Source organism: Aristolochia californica, unplaced genomic scaffold, assembly GCF_029961685.1.
Source record: "Aristolochia californica isolate CCGP_79_NKW_82.1479 unplaced genomic scaffold, dmAriCali1.0.hap1 SCAF_9, whole genome shotgun sequence".
Classification (NCBI taxonomy): Eukaryota; Viridiplantae; Streptophyta; class Magnoliopsida; order Piperales; family Aristolochiaceae; genus Aristolochia; species Aristolochia californica.
The window spans coordinates 27,977,199-28,004,337 of NW_027182290.1; the positions used below are offsets into that span (position 1 = coordinate 27,977,199).

At 37.8% G+C, this 27,139-nt stretch overlaps 1 protein-coding gene across 2 annotated transcripts; it reads right to left on the bottom strand.

Moving 5' to 3' along the window:
• Positions 1 to 3,603: 3,603 nt before the first annotated feature.
• LOC137940588 (CDK5RAP3 protein homolog) lies at positions 3,604 to 27,097 on the bottom strand. 2 transcript variants are annotated; one of them, XM_068785741.1, is made up of 10 exons: positions 26,837 to 27,097; positions 26,618 to 26,752; positions 25,666 to 25,754; positions 25,450 to 25,544; positions 25,092 to 25,227; positions 24,651 to 24,800; positions 23,790 to 24,344; positions 23,155 to 23,363; positions 19,314 to 19,446; positions 3,604 to 4,109 (listed from the first exon to the last, which is right to left on the bottom strand). In XM_068785741.1, exons 1-10 carry the CDS (start codon positions 26,895 to 26,897, stop codon positions 3,978 to 3,980), a joined length of 1,695 nt encoding a protein of 564 aa, XP_068641842.1. In that variant the 5' UTR covers positions 26,898 to 27,097; the 3' UTR covers positions 3,604 to 3,977. The 2 variants fall into 2 exon arrangements, with proteins under 2 accessions (XP_068641842.1, XP_068641841.1); XM_068785740.1 differs by having other exon boundaries at positions 25,666 to 25,760.
• Between the last annotated feature and the right edge of the window lie 42 nt (positions 27,098 to 27,139).

Below are 27,139 nucleotides of genomic sequence, written 5' to 3' on the forward strand. Positions count from 1 at the left end.
TTCATGTTATGGTCTTGACACAATTTGGGAAGAAAATTCAAATCATTAGATCTGATAATGCTAAGGAATACATGTCTAATGAATTCAAATAATTTTGTGAGAGTAATAGGCTTATTCATCAAACATCATTTGCCTATACTCCTAAAAAAATGGTATTGCTGAAAGGAAGAATCGTCATCTTCTTGAAGTTGCTCGGGGCCTCCTCTACTCTATGAAGGTACCCTATTTCTATTGGCCTCATGCTATACTTACAACATGCTTTCTTATTAATAGGTTACCTTCATCAGTGCTTCATCATAAAACTCCTTACTCTATGTTATTTAATGGTGAAGATTTTTTTTCTCTTCCTTTGAAAGTGTTTGGATGTACATGTTTTGTTCATGTTACATCCCCACATAAAAATAAACTTGATCCTTGGTCTATGAGGTGCATTTTTTGGGGTACTCTCGCACCCAAAAAGGTTATGTCTGTTACAATCCTACCATTCGGCGGATGCTTATCTCTAGGGATGTGACTTTCTTTGAGGACACCTTCTTCTACTCCTCCCATGATGCTCCTCCGGGATGAACTTGTCCTTCTACAACTCCTTGTCCGTTTGTGCCTTTCAATCTTGAAGTTAACCCAACCCCTGATGCACCGGTCGTACCTTCACCTGTGGAGTTGTCGGATCCACCAGAGGTAAGTCCTTCTCCTCCTATGTATGGGCCTGAATTTGATACTCGGCCTATTACTTTAAGAAATGAACGTCGCTCTTGTACTACTTCTCATCCTATCTCAAATTTTATGTCTCACCATCGCTTGTCTTCCGAGTGTTTTCAGTTCCTTGCGTCTCTTTCTTCTACTTCCATTCCATAGTCGTATCAGGAGGCTCTGAGGCATCCAGGATGGAAGGCGGCTATAGATGAAGAAATGCATGCCTTATACGAAAATCAAACCTAGTCCTTAACATCAGTCCCAAAAGGTAAAAGACCGGTTGGTTGTAGATGGGGTTTTTTCGATAAAACATAATTCGGATGGATCGGTTGCTCGTCTTAAAGCTTGACTCGTTGCTAAGGGCTATACGCAGTGCTATGGGATTGATTATGAGGAGACCTTCTCTCCCGTTGTAAAATTGAATTCGGTACACATCATTTTATCTATTGTTGTTAACTCATCATGGCTCGTCTATCAATTGGATGTTTTTTTTTTAAATGGTGATATAAGTGAGGAAATTTATATGGTTCAACCACCTGGTTATGTGGTTGAGGAGGAGTCAATATGCCGGTTAAAAAAATCTTTATATGGGCATAAGCAGTCCCCTCGGGCTTGGTTTGATAAATTTAGTCAAACACTGCTACGGTTTGGTTTTCATCGATGCTCTGTTAATCATTCCGTATATTATAAAGATATTGTCAAAAGGAAAATATTATTAGCCGTATATATGGATGATATTATCTTAACAGGTGATGATGCTCTTAGCACACAAGAGGTGAAAAAGATGATATGTCAGGAATTCAAGACTAAAGATCTTGTTAAGCTTAAATATTTTTTGGGTATAAAAGTTCTTCAATCCAAACATGGGATAATATTGTCTCAAAGGAAATATGTCTTGGATCTCCTTGAAGAAACAGGAACGAAGGGTTGTAGACCAGTCAACATACCTATGGATACAAATATAAAATTATGTGTCACAAATGAATAAGATATTGATATTGGCAAATATCAAATACTCGTGGGAAAATTGATTTATATCAGAGTAAGTAGGCCAGACATATCATATGTTGTAAGTATGGTGAGTCAATTCATGCACAAACCACAAATTACCCACTGGCAGGCTTTAGAGAGAATATTACATTACCTAAAAGGACCTCCAGGAAGAGGATTGATGTATAAAAAACATGGACACTTCAACATAGAAGGCTTCTTAGATGCAGATTAGGCTAGATCACCTGATGATAGAAAATCTACATCAGGATATTGTACTCTGGTTGGAGGAAACTTGGTTACATGGAAAAGTAAGAAGCAAAATGTGGTTGCAAGATCTAGCGCCAAAGCAGAATACAAAGCTATGGCCCATACCGTTAGTGAACTTTTATGGGTTAGGACCCTTTTTACGGAATTAGGTTTTTATAAAAAATGGTCCATGGGTTTGCATTGTGATAATCAAACAGCCATTCATATTACTTCAAATCCAGTTTTTCATGAAAGAACTAAACATATTGAGGTGGATTGTCATTTTATACGGGAGAAGTTTCAAGCAGGAATAATCTCTCTCAAACATGTGTCATCTCAAGAGCAAGTAGCTGATATTCTCACTATACCCATTACATCTAAACTCCTATCGGTTATATGTGGCAAGTTGGGTATTTATGATGTCTTTTCTCCTCCAGCTTGAAGGGGAGTGTTGGAAGATGAGCTCAAGCCCACAAGCTCAAGGTAAGAAACTCACACGTAAAAGAAGTTCCACATGTGTGAAATATGATACTTCACTTAAAGATGGCATAGAGTTGTAAATATGTGTTATTTTTATTTCTTTTATTTCATCAAGTTGTAGCCCTAAGGGCATTGTAAAGACTATAAATAAAGACATTGGCTAAGAGGTAAAGCATTGAAGCACTCTCATCTCTTTCCACAAATTCGTCCAGCCATCACTTTCACTTTGATGCAAACCTCTTCCCCCTTAATCCAAACTCTCTCTTTCCACGTCCTTTTTTTTCTTCTCTCATTTTCTCTTCTTCTTCTTCTTCCTCGTTGATCTAAAGTTTATTTCATGAGATCCTAATTCTACAGACCCATGCATGAGTTTACGTTACAAAGCCTAGTTGGTACTGAATAGTCCTGTGTGAGTCTTGGTTGTTGAACTTAACTAATGAAATCCAAAAAGAGTGCTTAGTTTGCTACTCAAAGCCCCTTTGTCCTTGTGTATCCAAGTTTGTTACAATGAAAATCTCAAGTGTAAGTCTAGGTTAGAGAGTCTAGTATGTTGTAATGTATGAGAGAGTGTATTGTGCAAATTAGATGTTGTGACCAATTGAACCAATTGAGTGGTGAAGTTCCTATGTTAGCCATACTATAATTACATCGGTTCTTGAGGTCTCTTGACCTTGATGTCATTAGTCCATGCTTTAATAGATTTATCTTCAACATATAAATGCTTTGAGAGTGGACATAATAACCTGACTTTTGTTTGTTCTCCATGGGACATACACCATCAACATGTAAATTTTTCTCCCCCCAATTTTGTCGCAAATATGCATCATTAAGCTGCCAAAGATACATACATGCCATGGTGAGAAGGCAATTTTAAGCTTATCTACGATAATTAATGACTTTTAAGTAAATTACATAAACTAAAATTTAATCCATAATTATTTTGTAAACTACAAAACAGATTATTTAAGCTATAAACTATAGTACAAACTATATAATTATTTAATCCGTAATTTCTACTAGTACTAATTTAATATTAAGTTATAAATAAAATAAATTCATCGAGTTTTTAATCAGATAAGTTCATGAATCTTCTACTTACTATATGAAAGAATATCATCATGTCAGGTTTAGTCCAAAATCCAATCATATGTCACTAACATTCAACTTCCAGAACTTTCGGATTTCGTTAAATCTCACCCAACGACCAACTTTATAAAATCATTGCCAATCATGTATTTGTAAATCCAGTCTACCAAACCCTTTGCATTGCTTGCCTAAAACTTTGCAGTTCATTAATATCATCTTCAGAACTCTTATCATGAGTGGCCTCGCTGTTTTAAATTACTTCAGCGGGTTCCAATGGTCCAAGAACCTCCAGGTTTACCGAAGATGCTGCGGCAACGTCGAACGAGTCTGAAACTGGTACATCTTCCCTTATTACCTTCGTCAGTTCATACTACAAAATTAAACTGTTTGACAACTAAAAAATACTTAAAAACTGCATTCAAACTCATCTTTCGCCTCTACTTTATAAATTTAAATTAAAGGCAAAGACACTACACTGGTCATGCTGTAGTGCTACTACTCAACAAAGCATTAATCTCTCCGATAATATTTACAGGCCGCCCATCAAACATTGATGATAATGTGGTCTCGCATAGCTTTTTCAATTCTCTGGTTTTTGCATAAGCTGCTTCCTGCAAGATGGACATATCTAAGAATGGGAGAAATCTCTTTCTTTTGATTGATGAAGAAAAAGAAAAAATCACAAAATAGCCTTATCCCAATAGTGATAGGCATGAATAGAATTTTCCTTTTATTCTGCTAAACACATAACATTATTGTACAGAAGATGACTTTATCCTCATGAGTACAGAATTATATACCACGTTTACACAAGAACAGTGTCTAAAACTTCAATGTGGAGATGTATGGTCAATCATTAAAAAAAAAACGTTACATTCCAAACCCCCATGTAGAGTACCCAATTAAAAGTATAGCGCAAATTTACAGAGCCAAGAGTAGTGTGATAGGCATGACTACTTGAATGTTCCTTTTATTCTGCTAAACAAATAACATTATCGTACAGAAGATGACTTTATCCCCATGAGTACAGAATCATACCACGTTTACACAAGAAAAGTGTCTGCAAAACTTCAATGTGGAGGATGTAACTCAATTAAAAAAGTTTGGCCAATCATTCAAAAAAGGTTTCATCCGAAAGCCCCACGTAAAGTATTGTACCCAAGTAAAAGTATAGCACAAATTTACAGGCCCAAGAGTAGCTGCCTTTTTTTCCTTTATTTTTTAATGATTTTTATTAGGTAAAATCAAGGTTCACGATATCTGTATTGAATAATTTATTCCGATATTTAATCTAGGTAGGAAAACCATGGTTTCCAAAAATAAAAGTGGTATGGTTACCAAAGATTAGAGAAAATCAATAAAACATTAGTGGATATCAACTGACACACAATACTTGACAAGGTTACACGACATATCACATTCTAGTCACTGGAGTATAAAACCCAGACTGACCCAAACACTTGAGTAGTGTTAAGAGACACCCACGTGTGTTAGGATAACATACTAGTAAATAAGGAGAACTTTCATAAAAATGATATAGAATTGTAATTATGCAAGCTGGTGTATGTCCTCTTATGTCATTTTCTTTTGAAGCATGTAGCCCTAAAGGCATTGTAGGCATTATAAATACCTTCTCACAACTATAAATATAGCCTCAACGCATGGAGTAGAGCATTGAAGCCCCTTCCTCTTGGCTCAAATTCGTCTATACACCTCTCTTTTTTCCTTTTCTTTCTTTCCCTTGGTTTCTTCTCTCCTCTCTCCCAAGAGTTAGAGCATTCTCTTCTCTCCTTTCCTTGAGATCTTTTGGGTTTATATGTTGGCCATAGAAATCAAACCAGAAACAGGACCTTGCAAGGATTTCGTAAAACTCAAGTTCTTTTGAGAACCCTAGGGGTTAAAGAAGCTGATAGAAAGTAGTATAAGGGGTAATTTGGTCTTTTTACATGGTCTGTATTTACCAATGAGGGTAATATCTTGCTCAGCATGTTTAGATGTCTATATAGTCCTATTTGTATATAATTTAGAAGTGTAGATTGGGAGTTATAAATAGTTAAGTGTAAGAGGGGTATATATGTCATTATACCTCAACATGAGTGAATGAAGGCAACAAGGGTCAAATTCTGATCCCCAATGAAAGATCCCCTCTGGATCTCTTCCAGCATCTTATTATTCCTTTTTCCTCTTCCTCTCTTTTGTCAATCTTCTAGATCTCACTTCTAAACTAGGTTTCAGAGCATTAGGGTCTTGATTTCGAGTCTGTCAAATGCAAAGTCCTTCCTTCTTTTACTTCTCAGAAAAGGAAATTTCAGACTTAGATATTGACTGAGAGTCAATTTTGAGTTTGTTTTCTGTTATAACCCTAGGGTTGATGGTTTCTACTGTTTATTAAGCAGTTATATGTCCACTAAGATCCCAAAAAGGGTTTTTTGACTTGGGATCAACCTATCTATCATGTGTGCAGACTCCATAAAATGACTGTGTTTGCATCATCCTCTGGTATGCTGACATCGGCCATTTTGTGCCTTTTTTTTGCTGATTTAAGGCTAGATGTACATAAATTTCATACTTAATGTATGTTAGATATCCACGGACATCTTTGATCAAACCCTAGTTTTGTGAAGTAGAGCCCACAGTCTGTGCAGGTATCTTGCTTTTGTGAAACTTTTATTTGGTTGTCTCAAGGGAATTTGGAGGTTTTGAGGGTAAACATATGATTTTGATTACCGCAAAAAGGCTGAATGGACAAAATTACCTTACTTAGTCTAAATCAATTAATATTTATCTCAGAGCCGAATGGAAGTTAAAGTTTATTAGGGATGATCCACCAGTTGCTCTTACTGGTGATTGGAAAGCAGAAGATAGCTAGGTTGTAACCTAGGTACTCAACAATATTGATTCCACGTTAAAAAATCAGATTATGAATTATGAGACTGGCAAAGAAATGTAATGTCTATAAAAGCACTATATGCATAGGAAAGTACGGTGTCTTGAGTGAACAAGCTGTATGCTACATTGTTCAGCTTTAAGCAAGGTGAAAGAACTGTTATTGATTACTATAGTGAATTATAAGACATTCTGCAGGAAATCAGTATCTTTTATCCTTTTACTACTGATGAAAAAGAACTCCATAAGCAACAACGGCAGTTACATGTTGCTAAGTTTTTGTATGAATTGGGAGCAGACTTTGATGCAGTCAATACTCAGTTACTTGCCTGAAATGATGTCTCATCTATTAATCTTTGACAGGGTTATGCATGTAGAGACAACTATTCCATCCAGGGAAGTAAAGAAGTTAAGGGTGTTAACGCATCTGCACTTAATACTCTAAATCACTCAAAGTCTATTAAAGGTCATGGTGCAAATATTAAGGGCAGAGACAAAGATGGTTCAGGTAGAGTACGAAGCCAAGGTGATGGTAAAAGTGATTAAAAGTGCCCTTTTTAAAATATTTGTACAAGGGTATTTTAGTCATTTGACCATCTCATATGATTGTCATATGTTACCAACAAGTTAGATTACTTATCACCTATTTATGTATCAAATCTCACTGAATTCTGATATGTATTCAGAGAGATATTAGTCTTTTTGTACTTAGGGGCATTATTCTTCTATTATTGTATAAGTGAAATGTTAAGGGGTCCGGCTCGAATTTTGAGGCTGATTCTAACGCAGCATACTGCTGCTTACCCTCAAAACTCTCCTCCTTTCAATTTCCTCTCAACCTTTCTCTTTAATGCTTCCAAGTTATGGTAGCAGAGCAGTAAAAAACATTATTGGGCAGTTTTCTACAGATCTTAGCTTCACTTTCCACGTTTTTTTGAAAAAGAGCTTAACTTTCCACGTTGATCACCCTATTGAAGGTCATTCAACCAATTTCTTGACTAGTAGGCTAAAAGGTAAGATTTCTTATTTTTTTCTTCCCGCCATAACTATTTGGTTGATGGCTTCTACTACTAATTGAGCAGTTAATATAGTATACTACCCTTAAAGGGTCCTTAACTGTTGGAAGATAGGCCCAAGCCCACACAACCAAGGAAGACCTACATATCTAAGAGTATTATAAGATGGGTCACACGACCAAGGAAGGCCCACAAGATGGGCCCAAACACATAAGAAGTAGGATCCACCATGATTACCACGAGCTGGCATCCTTATCACATAAGTAGGAAGATCAAGAAGGACTCACAAAGACACCTTTATCTTATGGTCACGTCCTAGAAGAGTTCTAGTTTGAGTTATGTTTGTCTTTTATCTATATTGAGTTATTTAATTATGCTAGGAGTTATCTTTAAGTGTTAGAGTTGGGTGTAATTGGGACAAAGGTAGTTTTATTGTAATTGGATTCTACTAACTTCCTATTATAAATAGAGGTTCATGTACTCTGATTATAATAAGTTAATGAAGTAAATGAAGTATTTCTCTTTTCCATAAATTCAACATTAACTGAAACGCTAACTTCTTTCTTCCTTGCACATCCAACCCAGTGCCTACGTCTCTCCTTGCCTGTGTCATCATATCTGGTGTTGTTTGAATGGCTTTTTCTCAAGCTTAATCACTGAATTGAAGAGTTTGTGTGCCATTGTTTATTCAAGTGTGATGATTGTGCCTTAATTTCAAATTGTGGGGCGCACTTGATTTTCGAGCGTACTACCATTGTGATAATTGGTCTTTTGGATTAAAGGGATTCTATTTGAATAGAATCGTGGTGCATATGATAGCATAAATGGCAGAATCCAGTAAGAGGGCTGCTATAATCAAACCCCTTGAAAGTTCAGATAGTAAACACTTTCAGTCTATCCATATTACTTCCATCAGGTCGAATGGATCATGTTCTTGAAGGCCAAAAGGATAGCTAAATATATCATAGATGATCTAAAGTTGTGGGACAGCTAAGGAGATGTGTGGACCACATTGGCCTCTATTTTGTCTCAAGAAAGCAATCTGTCTCATATTAATGAATTATATGTTTGATATTTCAACATACAAAGGAGTAATAGATCGGTTACTGATTACAATAAGATGATAGGTATTCTACAGGAAATTAGCACTTTCCATTCGTTTACTACGAATGTTGATGATACTCTGAAAGAGAAAAATCAGATTCTGGTTACTATAAATGGCCTAGGATCTGAATATAATGCTATCAGGGCACAACTGTTGGCCAATGATGATGTCTCCACACTTGAAAAGCTTTTACCCAAGTTCTTTAGGCAGAAGGAGCAGTGGCAGGTAAACCTAAGAAAGATACTAGACTTTCAGATGCAATTACACTCAACCTCCACTCATCCTCTTGTATGTTTGAGGCTAGAGGTCGAGGTAGAAATTCCTCTGTTTGAGGTCGTGGTTGTAGTGGTAGAGGAGATCGAAAGTGTATCCACTATGATCAAACCAACCACTTCTCTGATAAATGTTGGGAGAAGTTTAGCAAGCCAGCATGGGCGAACTCTGCTATGACAGAGAGAAACACTATTTACTTTGGCCCTCAAGAAGAGATTCAGCAGTTGCTACAAAGACTCGGTCAATTGACCACTACACCTATTACTACCACCATTGACTCTAATCCCTCTTCCTCAGCCAGTGCCACAATGGCAAGCACAAGAATACTAACATTCAATGTGTTTCATTCTCCTTCCCGGATCATTGATTTCATGAACTCTGCTATGACAGAGAGAAACACTATTTACTTTGGCCCTCAAGAAGAGATTCAGCAGTTGCTACAAAGACTCGGTCAATTGACCACTACACCTATTACTACCACCATTGACTCTAATCCCTCTTCCTCAGCCAGTGCCACAATGGCAAGCACAAGAATACTAACATTCAATGTGTTTCATTCTCCTTCCCGGATCATTGATTTCATGAACCTCTACCCACAAGTCAAGTGTGGCTTCCTTGTTTCATTCTATTCATCCTTCTCAGTCTTATCATCATGTTACCTTAGCAGATAGGTCCACCTCTCCTATTTAAGGGGAGGGTTCTATCCATACCAAACCTGAGATATCTTTGAGTTAACGTTCTTTTTTTTCCTAATTTTGTCTTTAAATTATTCTATAACTTTTTCTCCTACTCGTGTTTCAGGACTAAAAGACAAAGAGAATGATTAATTCCAAACATGAGAAGGTCAGGCTCTATTTGCTGGATGATGTCTCTACTTCACAGCCCAAGAGTCTCCACTCTTTTGGCACTTGCGTTTGGGGCATCCATCACCAGCCAAACTTCGTCAATCCTTTCCATCTTTGCCAACTGATATTTCCTTTGATTGTGAGTCATGTCAACTAAGAAAACATCATAGATCTAGTTTTTCAGTAAGTTCTAGACATAGTTCTCATCTTTTTTAGTTAATTCATTTAAATGTGTGGGGTCTATGTAGAGTCCCCAATCCATTCGGTTTTAAGTACTTTGTGTCATTCATAGATGACTTCAATAGAGTCACATGGTTGTCTCCTACGAGAGAAGTGTGAAGTCTTTGATGTATCTGTAAACTTTTTTCATGAAATAACTAATCAGTTTGGCACACATGTTAATATTATTCTACTGATAATGTGCTTAAATTTCTCAATCAAAGATTTGCATCATTATGTGCTTTACGTGGTATTACTCATTAGACTTCCTGTGTATATTCTCCTAGCAAAAAGGAGTCGTTGAACGTAAAAACAGACACCTTCTAGAAGTGACCCACACTTTATAGTTCCACATAAATGTCCCTAAGATCTTTTTGGGAGATGTTGTGTTAAATTCATGTTACTTGATTAATCGTAAGTCTTCATTTATTTTGCAAGGGCAAGTTTCTATGTAGATTTTAAAACCCCACAGTAAGTTTTTTTATGTTGTTTGTCATATCTTTGGGCCTACATGCATTGTTAATTTATTTAGTACGTCTACAGATAAATTATCTACTTGAGCAGTTAGACATATTTTTTTGGGTTATTCCTATCATCAAAAAGGAAACAAGTGTTATGATCTGGTTAAAAGAAAGACGTGTGTCTTTTGATGTTATATTTTTTAAAACAGTCCTTACTTTGCATCTTCTATTGAGTCTCAATCCTCATCTGGTCCTTCTATGGATAACCCAATTCCATTTGTTCTTGAGGATGCACCAGCTGCAGGTTCTTCTCCCCTACTTCAGGTATACAATCAGCATTCTAATTGCCTACAACGTGGCTATTGATGCTCCAACTCATGAGCTTGCCCCTCAGGACCGGCCATCTTCCTCTTTGCCTGTAGTTCCAGTTTCGTCTGATTGGGATCTTCTCATTAGTCTTCGAAAAGGTAAAAGATTGTAGACCTCTCATCCTACCTGCTTTTATTTTTTGTTTCCTTCATACAAATTCTTTTGTCATGTCATTATCTATGTCTTCTATTCCTCGTTCGGTGTAGGATGCTTTGGTATCTAGAGGCACATGGAGTCTCTGTGACCCATCTTTAGGGGCGGTTGTTGTGGGGTACCGTTGAGTCTATACAATTAAATATAAAGTTAATGGAACTATTGAGCGATATAATGCTATATTAGTAGCCAAAGGCTATGCACAGATATTCAGTGTCGGCGTTTTGAAACTTTTTTATATGTGGTTCGTCTCACTTTTGTTCGAATTTTCATTTTAGTGGCAATTAATCAAGGGTTGCCACTGTTTCAGCTAGATGTTGAAAATGCATTCTTGAGACTTCAAGGAAGAAGTGTACATGGAGCAACCTCGAGGGTATGCTACTCAGGGAGAGACAGAGAAAGTATGCCAATTGAAGAAAATTATCTATGGGCTTAAACAATGTCCAAGAGCGTGGTTTAAAAAATTCAGCACTGTGGTAATGAAATTTGGGTTTTATACAAGTCAATGTGACCATTCTATGTTTGTTCTAGAGAGGAAGACAGGTATCGTTATCTTAATTCCGTATGTTGACGTTATCATCTTATCTAGAAGTGACTTGGAAGGAATTGAGGTAAAAACATATTTGGCCACACATTTTCAAACCAAGGATTTTGGACAGCTAAAATATTTCCTTGGCATAAAGTGGCTCAACGTAAGAAGGGAGTTTTTCTCTCTTAGAGGAAGTATAATGTAGATATGTTGCAAGAGCATGAAGTCTTGGTGCTAAGCCAATGGATACTCCCATGAAAGTGAATGTTGATCTTCATGACTCTCATAGTCCTGTGCTCAAGGACAAGACCCAGTACAGACACCTAGTGAGAAAATTGATTTATGCTACAATCACTAAGCCTAATATTTCCTTTGTAGTGGGAGTAGGAGTCGGTTCATGGAAAGCCCAAGACTGATACATTTAGAAGCAACTCAGAGAATTTTGAAATATTTGAAAGTCCACTTGGGAAAGACCTATTGTATACTCAAAATAAGAAGATTGACGTATTGGGATTTTTTTATGTAGATTACGATAGGTGCAAAATGGATAAGAGGTCTACCAATAGCTACTGTTGTTTTGTTGGAGGTAACTTGGTGAGTTGGAAGAGCAAGAAAAAAGTGGTAGGGGCAAGATTTAGTGCCAAGGTAGAGTACAAGGCAATGGCTCATACAGTTATTATGCTTATGTGGGTAAAATCTGTCCTTGTTGAGTTTGGATTTCTCATTCTAGAGCCTATGGTTATGAAGTGTGACAATCCTGCTACTATATTCATTACAAGTAACCTAGTATTCCACTAAAAGACTAAACATTTAGAGATTGATAGACAATTCATTATAAATGCAATCATGCAAAGGAAATTAGTCACTCCTTATGTAAGTCCTCAAAACAATTTGAAGATGTGTTTACTAAACCCCTTGAAAGGTGTGAACACTTGATATTTTGTAACAAGCTAAGACTTTTTGACATTTACTCCCCAACTACAGGGAGAGTGTTAAAATACTGGTACAGGGGTATTTTGGTCATTTGACCATCTCATATGGTTGTCATATGTTTCAAGCAAGTTAGATTACTTGTTACCTATTTAAGTTTCAAGTCTCACTGAATTCGGATATGTATTGAGAGAGATATAAGTCTTTTTGCACTTAGGGGCATTATTGTCCTTCTACAATAACTCACTTAAGTGAAATGTTAAGGGGACAGGCTCGAATTTTGAGGCTGATTCTAACGCAGCACACTGCTGCTTCCCCTCAAACTCTCCTCTCAATTTCCTCTCTACCTTGCTCTTTAATCCATCCAAGTTTGATGTTTGTCAGTATTCATTGTGGTCGTACAAATTGTTTTTTAGATAAGTGCTGTAGTAAGCTTGGTAAGCCCATGTGAGTAAATTCCCTGGTTCATGACAGCATTGAGTCCTCTACTGGATCTGTAGTAGGTATTCTATCAGGTACCCTTGATGAATTAAAACAGCTTGCCAACATATTGCTTAGTTGACTGCAACACCTTCCTCGGCATCTATAGCTCAGCCTACACTTCCTACAACTACTCTTGCCAGTTCATGTACGTCGGCCTTACACACATGTCCTTTGTCCTCTTGGATTATTGACTCAGGAGCCTCCACTCATATGTCAGGTGTGTCATATTCATTTACAAACTTGAACGAGTCTTCAATTGTTAAACATAACACTCGCTAGTGTCTTCAATTCAGGAAGCAGGCAATATTGCTCTGCCTCCATTCATGTCACCTCAATCTATGTTATTTGTTCTTAAATTCCAACTTAATTTGTTGTCAGTAAATCCGCTTACAAAATCTATGAATTGTTTAGTGATTTTATTTTCTTCTCATTGTGTGTTTCAAGATTTCATGCCAAGGAAGATGATTGGTTCCACGTGTGAGGGAGGCAGACCATATCACCTAGAAGGCCACATACAACCTCCTTCACCAGCTCTTCATGCTACAGTTTCACCCTTCTAGTGGCACTTATAGTTAGGTCATCCTTCCCCAACAAAGTTGGTTCAACTATTTCCTGTTTTTCCTTCAAGTTCGCATTTCAATGTGACTCATGTCAACTAGGCAAGCACCATCAAACTATGTTTTCCTTAAGTCAAATAAAGAGTTGTTTGTTTGAGGTTGTTCATTCAAATGTATGGGGACTTTGTCCTGTGTCTAGTATCTTTAGTTGTAAGTATTTTGTTTCGTTTATTGATGACTTTGGTTGTACTACTTGATGTATCTTCTACAAAAGAGATCACAAGTATTTGTTGTATTTCAAAAATTTTATAATGACGTCAAAACACCATTTGATGCTTCTCTTTGTAATTTTCATATTGACAATGGACGGAATTTAAGAATCAAAAGTTTGATAATTTCTATAAGAATCATAGCATCATTCATCAATCATCATGTATCTTTACTCCACAACAAAATGGAGTAGCTAAATGTAAAAATCCCATCTCTTAGAATTAAACACACAATGCTTATTCATATGAATGTTCCCAAGTCATATTAGGATGATGTAGTACTTTTTTTTTTTTTTTTTTGATGAAGATGTATTTCTATTAACAAGAGAAAAACAAGGGTGGAGGGAGCAAATCCCTTACAACAAGAGATTGTAGGAAAGCTCCCTCCTTGGCAAGCACATCTGCTGCCGAATTTGCAGATCTCGGAATGTGAGACCAAATATATGAAAAAGAAGATACAATATCCAAAATCTCCTGGAATATGTCCCAGTGCCTCAATGGGGGAGTAGTATTGCACTGGCATCAACCAATCACAACCTTGAAGTCCCCTTCAATGTGAATAGGCCCACTACATTTGTCTCTGAACACCAGCAACCCATTAAGAAGGACATGTAATTCGGCCGACGTTGAGTCAGATATGCCTAAAGGACGAGCATAAGAAAAACATTGATTCCCAGATGAATCCAAAATGACGCCCCCCAAAACCCACGATCCCTGGATTGCCGAGAGAAGAACTGTCCAAATTCAATTTTAGGTAACCAGTCTCTGGGGGAGTCCATTCCTTCATAACTGGAACCTTGGTTCCAATGTGCATCCTCGCCAAATTGCTCCAGTTTTCTCGAATGATGGTGCCCTTGAAAGAGGAAAAAGGTTTTTTGGTCAATAGCCAGGTGGATATTTGCCCAGTCACTCTATCAACTACTCTAGCCTCAGACTCGCTTTAGCATCAAACCGCCTTCTATTCTGTTCATTCCAAAGCCCCCATGGAACGAAACTAGCACAGGCTAAGATAATCAATTTGTCGAGACCAAGAAGGGGGTAACCACAAATCGACTTGCAAAAGCTTATCAAATCGGCAGCAATACAAAACTGAATCTCCAACTTGCAAAAAACAGAGGTCCACACATTCCATGAATATTGACACTGAAGAAGAGTATGACTAGCGGATTCAGCTTCATTGTGGCAGAAAGGACATAGTGGATCTATAGATGGGTGACCTCTTCTTCTGAGCACATCAGCCGTGAGGATTTTACTTTGGCAAGCACTCCACATGAAGAATTTTACCTTAGGGGGGCACAAAGTGCATCGGATCCCAACCATTGATGTATCTATATGCCAAAGCAACTGAGAATTTTCCACTTTTGTTAGGCCACCAAATGAGCTTGTCTTCATTGGAAGGCCTAATTCTGACATGATTCAAAGAATCTAAAAGGTCGTTGGCTTCCATGGCTTTCGTGTCTGATAAACCCCTTCAAGGGTGTAGGTTCACACCCCCTCCCTCAAATGCATCTGCAACTGAAATTTCCCTGTGTGTGGAGAGAAGGAAAAGAGTTCTGAAAGAGTTCCGTAAAGGTGCCTGCCCTGTCCACCAATCATCCCAAAATTTAAGAGATCTGCCATTCCCAACAAAGAATCTACAGGCTGATGAGAAGTTCTGAAGAAGCAAAAAAATAGATCTCCATATTGAGGACAGTCCTCTCCGATTTCCTCCAGACATCCACTATGATGGATTCCGCCCCAACTTGACCCGAACCATATCCTTCCAAAGATTAGAGGAATTTGTGTTGAACTTCCAAATCTATTTAAGCAATAGGGTTTTGTTCATTTCTTTTGATTTCCGAATCCCTAATCCACCCAATCTCTTAGGGAGGCAGACTTCATCCCATTTGACCAAATGATATTTGAAAGAGTCACTTGATCCTCTCCAGAGAAATCTTCTTTTCATTTTATCTATGGCTTTGAATACTGAAGATGGGCAAGGCATAAATGATAAAGCATAGTTAGGAATGCCAGCAATACATGACTTAAGGAGAATTAGTCTGCCTGCCTTACTAAGTAGACGCCCCTTCCAACTGGATAACCGAGACTCAACTTTTTCAACCACTGGGATCCACAAACTTTGGGAGATACAACCATGAAATAGAGGAAGACCAAGATAGAAGCGTAGTCGTAGGATGATGCAGTACTTACTACATATATCCTTATCAACAGGATGCCCTCTTTAGTTCTTGGGGGTAAAAATTCCTATCCGAATGTTGATTACATCTGCTACTTTGTTTCCACTATCCCCTTCCATTTTTTGGGTGTCTATTTTGCCCATTCTCGTGCAATCAAATGTGTGTTTTTGGGTACTCTCGCATACATAAGGGATACAAATATTTTTGCCCCTCTACTAAGAAAACATTTGTATCTATTGATTTGACATTTTTTAAAGATGTTCCTTTTTTCTTTTCATCTACTACAGATGTTATTCCGCCTTTCACAGGTCCAAGTATTATTGCTCTCGCTCTTGTAGAGAATTTTCCAAGTCCATCATAGGTTATGACAGCAATAAAAACCCTTGCATGTATATCAATGATGGCAAGCAACTCAGAACCGCGCCACAGTTCCCACTCTCTCACCTGTTCCAAAATCCTCTTCACCTACAGATCTTGAGGTAATTGATTTACATCTCCCTAATGCTCTTCATAAAGGTATCAATATGTCTACTCGACATTCATTATCCAATTATGTCTTTTGATTCCTAGTCTAACCAGTACAAATAGTTTGTTTTGTCTTTATCTTCTTGCACCATTCCTTCTTCTATGCATGATGCTCTCTTTTCTCCTCAGTGGAAGTAGGTTGTGGATGTTGAGATGGAGGCTTTACGTGGCAAAAGTACATAGTCTTTGGGTGATACGCCTCCCATTGCTATAGTTGTAGGATGTCATTGGGTATACACTATGAAATACAAAGTAGCTAGTTCCATTGAGAGATAAAACTCGGTTAGTTGCCAAAGAGTACACTCAAACCTACAACATTAATGTTTTTGAGGCTTTCTCACCAGTAACCCAAGTTGTCACTGTTCGGATTCTAGTGTCTATTGCAATTAACTAGGGTTGGCCACTCTTTCAACTAGACATTAAAAATGCATTCTTATATATGGTGATTTAGAAGAAGAGGTTTGTATGGAGCAACCTCCTAGGTTAGGGGGAGCTTAAAAAGGTATCCAGACTAAAAAAAGGCAATATATAGAATTAAGCTAAGTCCTTAGGGCATGGTTTGAGAAGTTCAATAAAGTAGTCATGTCCTTTGGATTCCCTCGAAGCCATTGTGATCACTCTCTCTTTGTAATGAAGCGGTCATATGGGATTGTGGTACTAATAGTGTATGTTAATGATATTGTTTTATCAAGAAATTGATATGAAGGGCACTGAAGAGATAAATGAGTACCTTGTTAAACATTTCTAGACCAAAGACGTGGTTCCTTAAAATATTTCCTTGGAATTGAAGTTTCTAGAAGCAAGGCAAAGTTTGTATTAACACGGAAGAAATATGCAACAATATGTTACAGGGATATGGCATGTTAGATGCAAAACCAGTGGAGAAATCCTGAAAGCGAATCATGGTCTTCATGATGAAAGTAGTGATGAATTCAAGAACAAAACAATATATCGCAAATTAGTGGGAAAACTGATTTATACTACAATCACCCGTCCTAATATATCTTTTTCTGTGAGTGTGGTCAGCTAATTCATGGAGCATCCAGCCAAGGTATATTTAGAGGGTGCAGGGAGAATATTAAGGTATTTAAAATGGTCACCTGGAAAGAAGTCGTTCTTTAAACCTCAAGGACATTTGAAGATGGAAGCCTTTTCATATGTAGACTATGTTGGCTCTAAACTTGACAAAAAATTCACCACTGGTTATTGTGTGTTGGTAGGATGAAATTTGATAATTTGGAAGAGAAAAAAGTAGAATATTGTGGTTTGTTCTAGAACTAAAGCTGAGTTTAGAGCTATTGCTCATACTATCAGTAGTTTATGTGGATGAGATGAATTATTCAAGAGTTAAAGCAGGCAGGTGAACCTATGACCATGTATCGTGATAATCAGGCAACTATATTAATTAACGGGATATCCAGTGTTTCATGAGAGGACCAAACATATAGAAGTTGACGACCACTTTATTCAAGATGCAGTAATGCAGAAAGAAGTTGATATCTCCTATGTTCAGTCTAGTAATCAAATTGGTGATATGTTTCCTAAAGCATTGAGTAAACATGAATTTGAGGTATTTTGTAACAAGTTGAGGCTTCTAGAGATCTATGCTCCAACCCCAGTTTGAGAGAGAGTGCTAGAAAGTAGTATGAGGACAATTTCATCTTTTTACATGATTTGTATTTACCAGTGAGGGTACTATCTTGCTCATCAAGTTTAGATGTCTTTATGGTCTAATTTGTATGTAGTGTAGAAGCGTAGATTGGGATTTATAAGTAGTTAAATGTAAGAGGGGTATATATATATATCATCGTACCTCAAACTCACTTATGTGAATAAAAGGCATCAGGGGTTGAATTCTGATCCCTAATAAGAGTTCCTCTCAGCCTCTCTTTCAGCATCTTCTTCTTCCTTTTTCATCTTCCTCTCTTCTCTCGATCTTCGATATCTTATTTCTTAACAAAAGTCCATTAACATACAGATGCTAAAATTTTCCTTTTTCCCATACATTATTAAAACTACACCAGATTGATCCAGTCCACAGTGACAGGACCTCAGCCAGGCCATCTGAACACTGCTCTAATCATGTCAATTATTATGTAATGTCTAAGAAAAGTCACTTATTGTGAGGCAGCAAGATGGCTGCATTTGTCTTTCAGTCATGTTACTTCTGGCACCCAAAAGTATATTTGAATAGTTTGTTCTTTAAAAGAGTTCGTCTTCCAAAAAGAAGAAAATCACCTCTTTGGTGAAGCTACAAAAAGAACTTCTCCTAAAGAGAAGATTTTTTCTTATTGAAATAGCACATAATATCAATTAAGCAGATATACCCTTAAGTTTTTACAAAATGTCAAACAAGAACATATAAATGGTAAACAAAGTATGAAACCCACTTTTGACATGGGCTCATACATCTTCCGTTTTGGATCCACCTAACAAATCATGCACATAAAAGGGCCTAGTTAATGCAGGCTTACACATTTTATATGGGCACACTTTATAAATTGAGCAATGAAGTCATGAGTCCTACAAATATATTGTACCCACCTAATTCAGCAAATTGGTCGGTCAATGATCTAGCTTTTAAATTATTTATGATCTATTATATTTATTCTATGAACCTTATCGCTAATAAGGTTATTTTGAATAATTTACTTATGTAACTTGAAAAAATATATGACTTTTCTATATAATACACTTAAAATAGTTGTAGTCAAACAACACTCTCTCTTCTAAAGAGGTCTTCTAGAGCAGAATTCTTCATTAAAGACTTCCTCAAGAAGGCCTCTTAAGAAGAGAGGGGGTCAAATGTTGGCTACATTTCTATATTGGATGGTGCAAAGGCTCCTTTTTCTAGGGAGTCTAGTTTCATGTCCATGCTCTATACTGTCTCAGTACGTTTTTTTTCTTTGACAAGCAATTCAATCACAAGATTAATATGACGGTAAGTTTAACAACTTGGGGTAGCCAAACAAATCTCATCTTTGACCATTACAAGAATGACAATACAATTGGACTTACTTGTTTCGGCCATGAGGAAGATAACGCATTTTGCAGCTCCATGCGTCTTGAATACAAATCCTTCAAGCTCTCTCTCAATTTCTCCTCATGATGCTTCTTTTCCTCCAATGTCGATACCAGTCTGTCTAGAAATCTGTAACTCCAACAGGGTCACCACTTCAATTCAACCACAATATTCACAACTCTCGCACATTATATCAACTCTCCAATAAAAAGTATAAATAAGGGGGAAAGAAGAAAAATGAAGGAGAGAAGTGGAGAATTAAACATGAAGCCTGGAGGTAGGGATTTGTTGGGAACAAGATTTTGAAATCACAAGAAACATCTCATCATTAAAGCCAGCCCCAGCTATGCGGATATACCAATAGGTATCCTTTTCTTGTGCTCTAATCTATTGCACATAAAATCCACTGTGTGGTCCCATTACTGGCCTTTGATCAATTCTCGCCAGTACATCAGCCAGAGTCAATAATTCCCTTTCTCAAAGATACATGAATTTGAAAATCATAAAATGACTGACCAAACTGAAGTTTAAAACAAACAGGAACAGAAAATCTTTGACTTTTCCAAAAAAGTTTCAAAAAATCTTAGAAAATATTTAATTTTATTGTAAACTTACAAACGTGTAAGAAAGAATTAAAATGGATGAACGTTCCCTGCCCTTCCCATCAAGATCTTGTAAACAACTATCTCAAAAATAAATAAATTAATTAATTAAAATAAAAATTGCCCAATCAGCATTTGACAGTCACAAACACTTAAATAAAAAAATAGAAAGATATCAGTTGTGAACTACTTTTCAAGCAAACCCATTGTTGGCCTTTCCAAACTGAAAATCTTGACGCAAGTATAGATAACAACACAAAAGAAATCTAAGTTCCACTTAAATCTTTTTTTTTTTTTTTTGAAAAAATTTCTACTTAAATCTTAACCATATAATTCATGCTTATTTCTTGTTACACGTATGAGAGTGAATACATAAGCAGCATTTTGTGGGGAGGCTTAGGAGAAAAAGAGTTTTGACATGGTAGATTAAGGACCAAGTTCTTCCCCAGAAAGACTTTTTCAGTTACCAAGGTTCAACCAATCATATAATGGGAGATTGACGAGGGTGTCAAACAATCAAATTCAAGGGGCTAAAGCAGGCATTGGCATCTGCTGTTCCATGTGACGAGTGTACTCCAGAAAGATTGGTATTGCAGAAAGGTGAAGGCAGAACTCTAGAGGGTCATCATCATCAGGCTTTGTTGACAAAATGTTGTGTAAGCATACAAACACCAACCACAAGACACGAGGGTAGCAAAGATAGGTCTGTGAAAACGAAGAAAAACAATACTAGGGATGAAAATATTATGATATATTTTCATACAGTGCTAGTAGACAAAAAATAAGAGAATCATCTAATGTGGTTTGGACTTGTTTGAGGGAGGCCAGATACTACACTGGTGAGAACGCTCTTGTAGCTGAAAACTGATTAACCAGAAAAACAAAACAAAAAAAAAGGATAGGCTGCAAATAGCATGGATAGATATTGTAAGAAAAAACATGAGAAGGATCAATTAACTGAACTGATAAATGATAGGGTGAAACGAAGGAAGATTCAACCACAAGCTGACAAGTCATAAGGTGAAACATGATCTCTGGGCTCCTTGATTGAGCGGCTTGAGAGACGCTTCTCTTCTTGGAAGGGTAGGATGCACTCCAAGGTTGGTAGATTGATCCTCTTAAAAACATGCCTCATGGATATTCCCAACTACTTCCTCTCTTTCCTGGCTTGCCCCGCCTCTATTAGCCAGCACATTGACATGATCAAGAGACGTTTTCTATGGCGTAGCACTGGAAATGAGTTTCACTATCACCTTGTCGATTGGGATGAAGTGTGTAAGCCAAAATCTTTGGGAGTGCTCGGGATCAGGTAGACCAAGGAAATGGGACATGCTCTTTTGCTCAAGTGGTTTTGGAAGCTCAACTCTTCCTCGGGGGCTTCGTAGAAGCCATTGGTTGCCTTCAAGCTTCGGTGTCTTGGAGATAGATGAGTCACTAGCAGCAACTGTCGTCATCTCTTCCCCATCTGGAAGACCATGTTTCATTTGTTCTCCTCTTTCCGCACTGCCATTTGGTTCTTTATTGGAGATGCAGTCTACGTTTCTGGATAAATGGTGGTCGGGTGATGGCTCTCTTGCCTCGTCTTACCCACCACTGCTTCAGCTTACCACCAGCCGCGACTTATCTGTCTCTGACGCAGAATGGCTCATAGAATCTCCGCTTTAGACGTGGCCTTACTGATGAGGAAGTCATATCTAGTTGTGGCTTGATTGATAGTCTCGATAGTATTATGGTTCGCCCTCAAAGGGCTGATCGGATGATTTGGCTCCTTGATGACAGTGGGCGATTCTCGGTCTCCTAGGCCTACCATCATCTTATGGGACAGACCCGGCCTCCTGCCCCACATCCGGCTGCTCTTGCCTGGCGCCTCTCGGCCCCACCCAAGGTGAAGTTTTTCCTTTGGAGTATCTACCACAACAAGATCCTTACTGCAAACAACCTTATTAGGCTTGGCAACACCACTCCCGATCCTCTCTACCCCTTCTACGTGACGGTGGCTGAAACTGTGAATCACCTCCTCCTCCAGTGTGACTTCGCCTGGAAGGTCTGGACCTACATAATTGACAACACGGGCCTCAACTTCTGCATCTCGCTTGACCTGAACACCATGTGTCGTTTTTTTCTAGAACCCGCCAGCCTGGGCAAGCTTCTGTTGGTTGCATGCATTGCTTTCATTCCTTGGTGCCTCTGGAAGGAAAGGAACTCCAGACGGTTTGACTGTACTTTCCGCTCTACTGCTGAGGTTTCTTTCATTGCCACTGGACTCATATCTACCTGGATCCACTCCCGGAAAGAGTTTGCTTGCCTCTCTTGTGCCCCGGTCCGCACTAATTGGAAGGTTATTGCTTAGATGTCTGTTCCCACTGCCCCCACCAAGTTGTTGTTTGGGAAGCTAAACTGTGATGGTAGCTCCTTTGGGAACCGGGTTTGGCTAGGTTTGGTGAGGTGATTTTTTATCCAAGGGGCACTGTCAAAAATTGCTAACTTGACTACTGCTGAACTCTCCGGTCTCCTTCACGGCTTGCAAATTTTTCAGAACCGCTTCAATGGACCCCTTTTCGCGGAGGGAGACTCCAAGATTGTCATCGGATGGTGTGCCACCTCATCTTTCCCCCATGGCGTCATTGGCCGATTTTTCTTGATATTTTGGACATTGTATCCACCATTTCTTGTACTTGATCTCATGTACTTAAATCAACCAATTCGGCTGCTGATATGTGCTCTAAATTAGCCCCCCCTTCAATCTCTTGTTGTTAAGGGAGGTCTCCCTTGATATATCTTCTCTTTCTTTGAAATAAAATTATCAACATTTCAAAAAAAAAAGTCATAAAGTGAAACGAAGGATGATTCATGTATTCAATCTCAATAAAGTTGGGTTCAAGCTTGATAATGATGACGATGATGAGACAATGTTTTGGTATAAAAACAAGTTAGTGATGGTTTTCTCAAATATTGATTGAATTAACACCTTCAAATAACCATGAGACTTGAAGCAAAGACCTCAATAGCACAATGTGGCAATTGGGCTAATGAGTCACGTAGACATTTGTCCAACATTTAATTGGAATCAAACCTTTTGTCCAATATTTAGTTTATGGATTTGAAAATAGAGATGCAAACATAATAGAAGAATCACTGCACATTTACCAACTCAAGAAACTAATAATATCATCTAAAGCAATCAAAGATTATTCATCAATAACTAGAGTACAAAAACTGTAGCATCTGTGCACACCTTTTTGAGTTGAGAATCATTATAAGGTCACGTGTCCGCCTATTTGTTAGCATTGAAATGGCAGAGGACACATTAGACAACATATATTGAATTGAATCAGTAGTGTATTGTTGAAGCACAAAGGGGGAAACAGCTTGGACTTGATGTTGCAATGATGAAGTCTCCTCATTATTCATCTCGATTAGTCGTTGATTTAGAAATGCTTTAAGCTACAGAAAAAATCAATAAGGAGTTTAGTAAGGATGCTTTGCAAAATGAAATTCCAAAATCAATTCTAAGAACATTAAACGCAAAACACAGATTTTATTATCAACCCCACCCCCCGCCTCATTCATTTTCACTCCTTTAGTGCATTTGGGGCCACCTCCCATTTGGCTCTCTTTACAAATTCGTCTTACTTTTCAAGAAAAGTAAAAGATAAAAACAATTGTTCTACACCTCAACCATTTTTTCTTTCTTAATGTTAAACTTTCCCTTCTTTATTTCTTTTTCCCCTAACAATAAAACCATGTCACATCGAAGAGGTGGATACAAATATGAAATTTTCAGTGTTTACAGAAGACATGTTGGACCTTGAAAACTCATAAAAAATCACGAGAGAGAGAGAGAGAGAAAAGCCTTGTAAAAGAAAATACCTCAAATAAATCATCAAGAATCTTATTCCTATACTCTGTCTCCAACAGTTGACTTCTTTCTTCATCCATATCCCCACTTCCTCCCTGCACATTTGGAATGGACAAAGAGGGTTGCACCTCAAAATTTGGTAAACCTGCCTCCTCGATCATGTCAACTTGAGGATTTTCGCTACTAATATCCCAGCATATATCAAACTTGGAGATGTCAGATAAAGAACTGTCTTCTGCTTTGTCTGGCAGAGCTGGACCAGTTGTGCCCCCATTATCTGCCGAATCTTCTGAAGCATTCACTATTTCAAAGTCATTCTCAGTTTCACCTGTTGGTTCAACAGTACCTATGTCCCAGTCAATCGTGTTATCCACAGAAATGTCCCAGTCAATATTATCCATTCCCAAATTTGGTTCAGCAAATTGCTCAGTGATGATCATAGAAGATGATTGAGGTTGTGATGAGCCATTAAGAGACTTGAGGACCTCAAGACCTACAGACACATTTAAAGAAGGTGGTCTGTCTTGGAGATCTCTGAGATTACTCAGCACAGGGCCTGATGGTTTCTGCAATTACAACAGAAAAATTACATAGATAAGCATGAATAAGTTCCACCAAGACAATGATATTTAAGTTGTGTGGGACAAAACGAAAGAAACTTCATGCAACAACATATTCTTTCTACTTGTTCTCTATTTCCTTCGTCTTTTCTTCTGTTTGTGCCTTTCTTTTTCCTCCTCGGATGGTTTTGCTCTCACCTTTTTTTTTTCTTTTCGTTTGCTCTTTTTTCCCCAGTTTTAAGAGCATTTCTCGCATATATGAAAGACAAGAATTTGAAATAATTCAAACATGTAATAATTTTTTAGAACTACCTCCTTCTCTGAATGGGCATCACAGACAAAGTTTGAGTAATAATCCATAGCCTGGGCAACAGAATCACCATTTAGAATCTCCAGAATCTTGCAGAATGTGTCTGGAATCAATTTTGCGGTTTCAAGAAGTTCCATCCTCACGTTTTTCCCCTGGTTGGAATCAAAGCATCCAGGTTCAATGAAGAGACACTAAATTTAACAGCAAACTCATATAAATCTTTTTTTTACAACTTGAAAAGTGTTATAAACCAGGAGTAAAGAGTGCAACCTCATAAAATCAGGAGTAAAGAGTGCAAAAAGATCTTGTAATTCTTTTCTAATAATATTCTTGTAGTCTTAAAAAGAAAAACTGAAAAAAGAAGTGTCAAAACAATAATTAAACATTTAAAAAGGAACTAAAAAAAAAAAAACTTATAATTTATGAGATAAAAAACTCCCAACCTGCAATCCTAATTCTTGGCATGATTCCATATATTTAGCTGCTGAGAGAGCTGCATTTCTTTTAATATCAGCTTCTTTTCTATCTAGCTCTACTAGTTGCTGCTGAATCTTTTGCACCTGTTTTTTCTGATAAGGACTTTAAATTTTCAAAACAATGTCAATAGAATTTTTTGAATGTTGATTCAATACACACACACACCACCATACCCTTCATAAGACTGGAACCCAGGACCTCACACTTGAAACCTCCCCATGTGACCATTAGACCAAAGGCTCAAGTCACAATGTCAGTAGCATTAATAGTATTATTCATGAACCCAAACAATCTTGCGAAAAAATTAAGTCAAACATTACTTACATTTCATAATTCACATTCTGAACTATAATCTGAGCAGCCTCCCCAAGGTATATATGGTCCTTTTCAAAAGCATGCACGATGGATTCCCATTCACCCTACAGACATCATATAACTCAAACGGTTGTAGATAAGGGAAAAAAGTTATATGCATAACCAAGCACAATGATATGGAAAAACAGAGGGCAGAGTGACAAGGGATATCATCATGGATCTTACAGCGGAACCTGACAGCCGCCCAAATATGTTGCGACTTTCTGGAGTTGATTGCCGAAGGATGCCATATATCTTTTTGGCCTCCAAGTATCCTATGGCTAAGAACAGCATTTCAACACCATTAGTAAAGAGAAGAGCCCCATGCAGAAGGGAAAACACAATAGACAAATGCTGGCATATCTAACTTCGTTTATTGAAGTTGTGCTACAGGTTACAACTAGAAACCGGAACAGCTCTGACAGCTCAGAAGAGAACTTTGGTACATATCCATCTAGTGTTCACAAAAAAAGTGAAAGCAACATATGGAAATAATGGCACATATGGCTTGAATAGTACAGAGAACTCTTGGTAGGCCAGAAAGAAAAAGCCCAAGAAATAACTTAAGCTTCATAGCCAACTACTGAGATCTATTCCAAGAGTGTGATTCCCATATATTTAGTTTGAGACAGACAATGGAGCACAGGCGTATTAATAATTTTGATGAACAACCAAAAATGATACTTTAGTTAATCCAAATAGATGCCAGAAACAAACTACTAGAAACAACAAATATGGAACATTTGAGGTCATAAAATTCCATAATGTATCAGTTTCTGGTTCCCAAACAGTTAAAAGAGAAACAGGAATCCAAAGTTCATCTGGGCAATAGTTATGTGTACTCTGTCACTATTTCAGTATTAAACAGCTTTCTTGTAGTTAATAAAGTTGTCAGTCCAGATGCCTCCATATGCAAGAAACTTCCGTATGAACGAATCCACTGAGTGAAATTGCGAAAGAAGATCTGGCCCCCCGAAGTGCCCAAAACTTTCAATCATTATTATCTTTCTTAATGGCAAATTCTACTTCTCTGGATTTTCATTATAAAGTAGTTTCAAACATCTGCATAATAGGGACCAAACTCAAAGTAATTTAATCCACATCTTAACATGGCATTGACGTCAATTTTTCTTCGTACCTTCTGGATCTAAAGTTTGGAAGAACGAATCCAAATCCTTGGGCAGTGATGAGAAGGAAGACGAAATTCGAGCTCTCACAGAGCTCAGACGCTTTCGGATATCCGCAGGAATTCTTTTCCGGTCGACGAGCCATTCTTCGATCAGAAAAAAAAAAAAAAAAATTGAAGTTAAATCTTTTACAGGAAAAATTTGACGAAAGAAGCAGCTAAGAGTTCTACCTCCTAGGCGAGAAAAGATGATATCGATCGGAAGATTCTTAATGTCCGCTTGATCTTGCATTTTGCCAGGAGTTTTCCCTGTTAAGTCTGATGCAGTATAACGCCTGTAAGGCCGAAGAAAAAAGATGTTAATTTGCGTGCGTGAGGCCGGTTCTCCCCATTCCGTAGTCCAATTCCAAACACTGCGGTCACGGCTACTGCCTGCATCAGTGCCGCCCAGTGCAGACTGCGCAGTTCGACGTGCCTCTCATCTGTACCGTATTTCGAGCGCCCAAATCTCGCTATTTTGCCGTAAAATTTGTG

What these genes read in the sequence shown, in the direction of transcription:
- LOC137940588 (XM_068785740.1), bottom strand. Translation starts at nt 26,897, where the DNA reads ATGCAAGATCAAGCGGACATTAAGAATCTTCCGATCGATATCATCTTT. An exon ending in CATCTTTTCTCGCCTAGGAG is followed by an intron (nt 26,753 to 26,836) that starts GTAGAACTCTTA and finishes TTCTGATCGAAG; the next exon opens with AATGGCTCGTCGACCGGAAA. An exon ending in ATGATTCTCAACTCAAAAAG is followed by an intron (nt 19,447 to 23,154) that starts GTGTGCACAGAT and finishes TTGGAGTTACAG; the next exon opens with ATTTCTAGACAGACTGGTAT.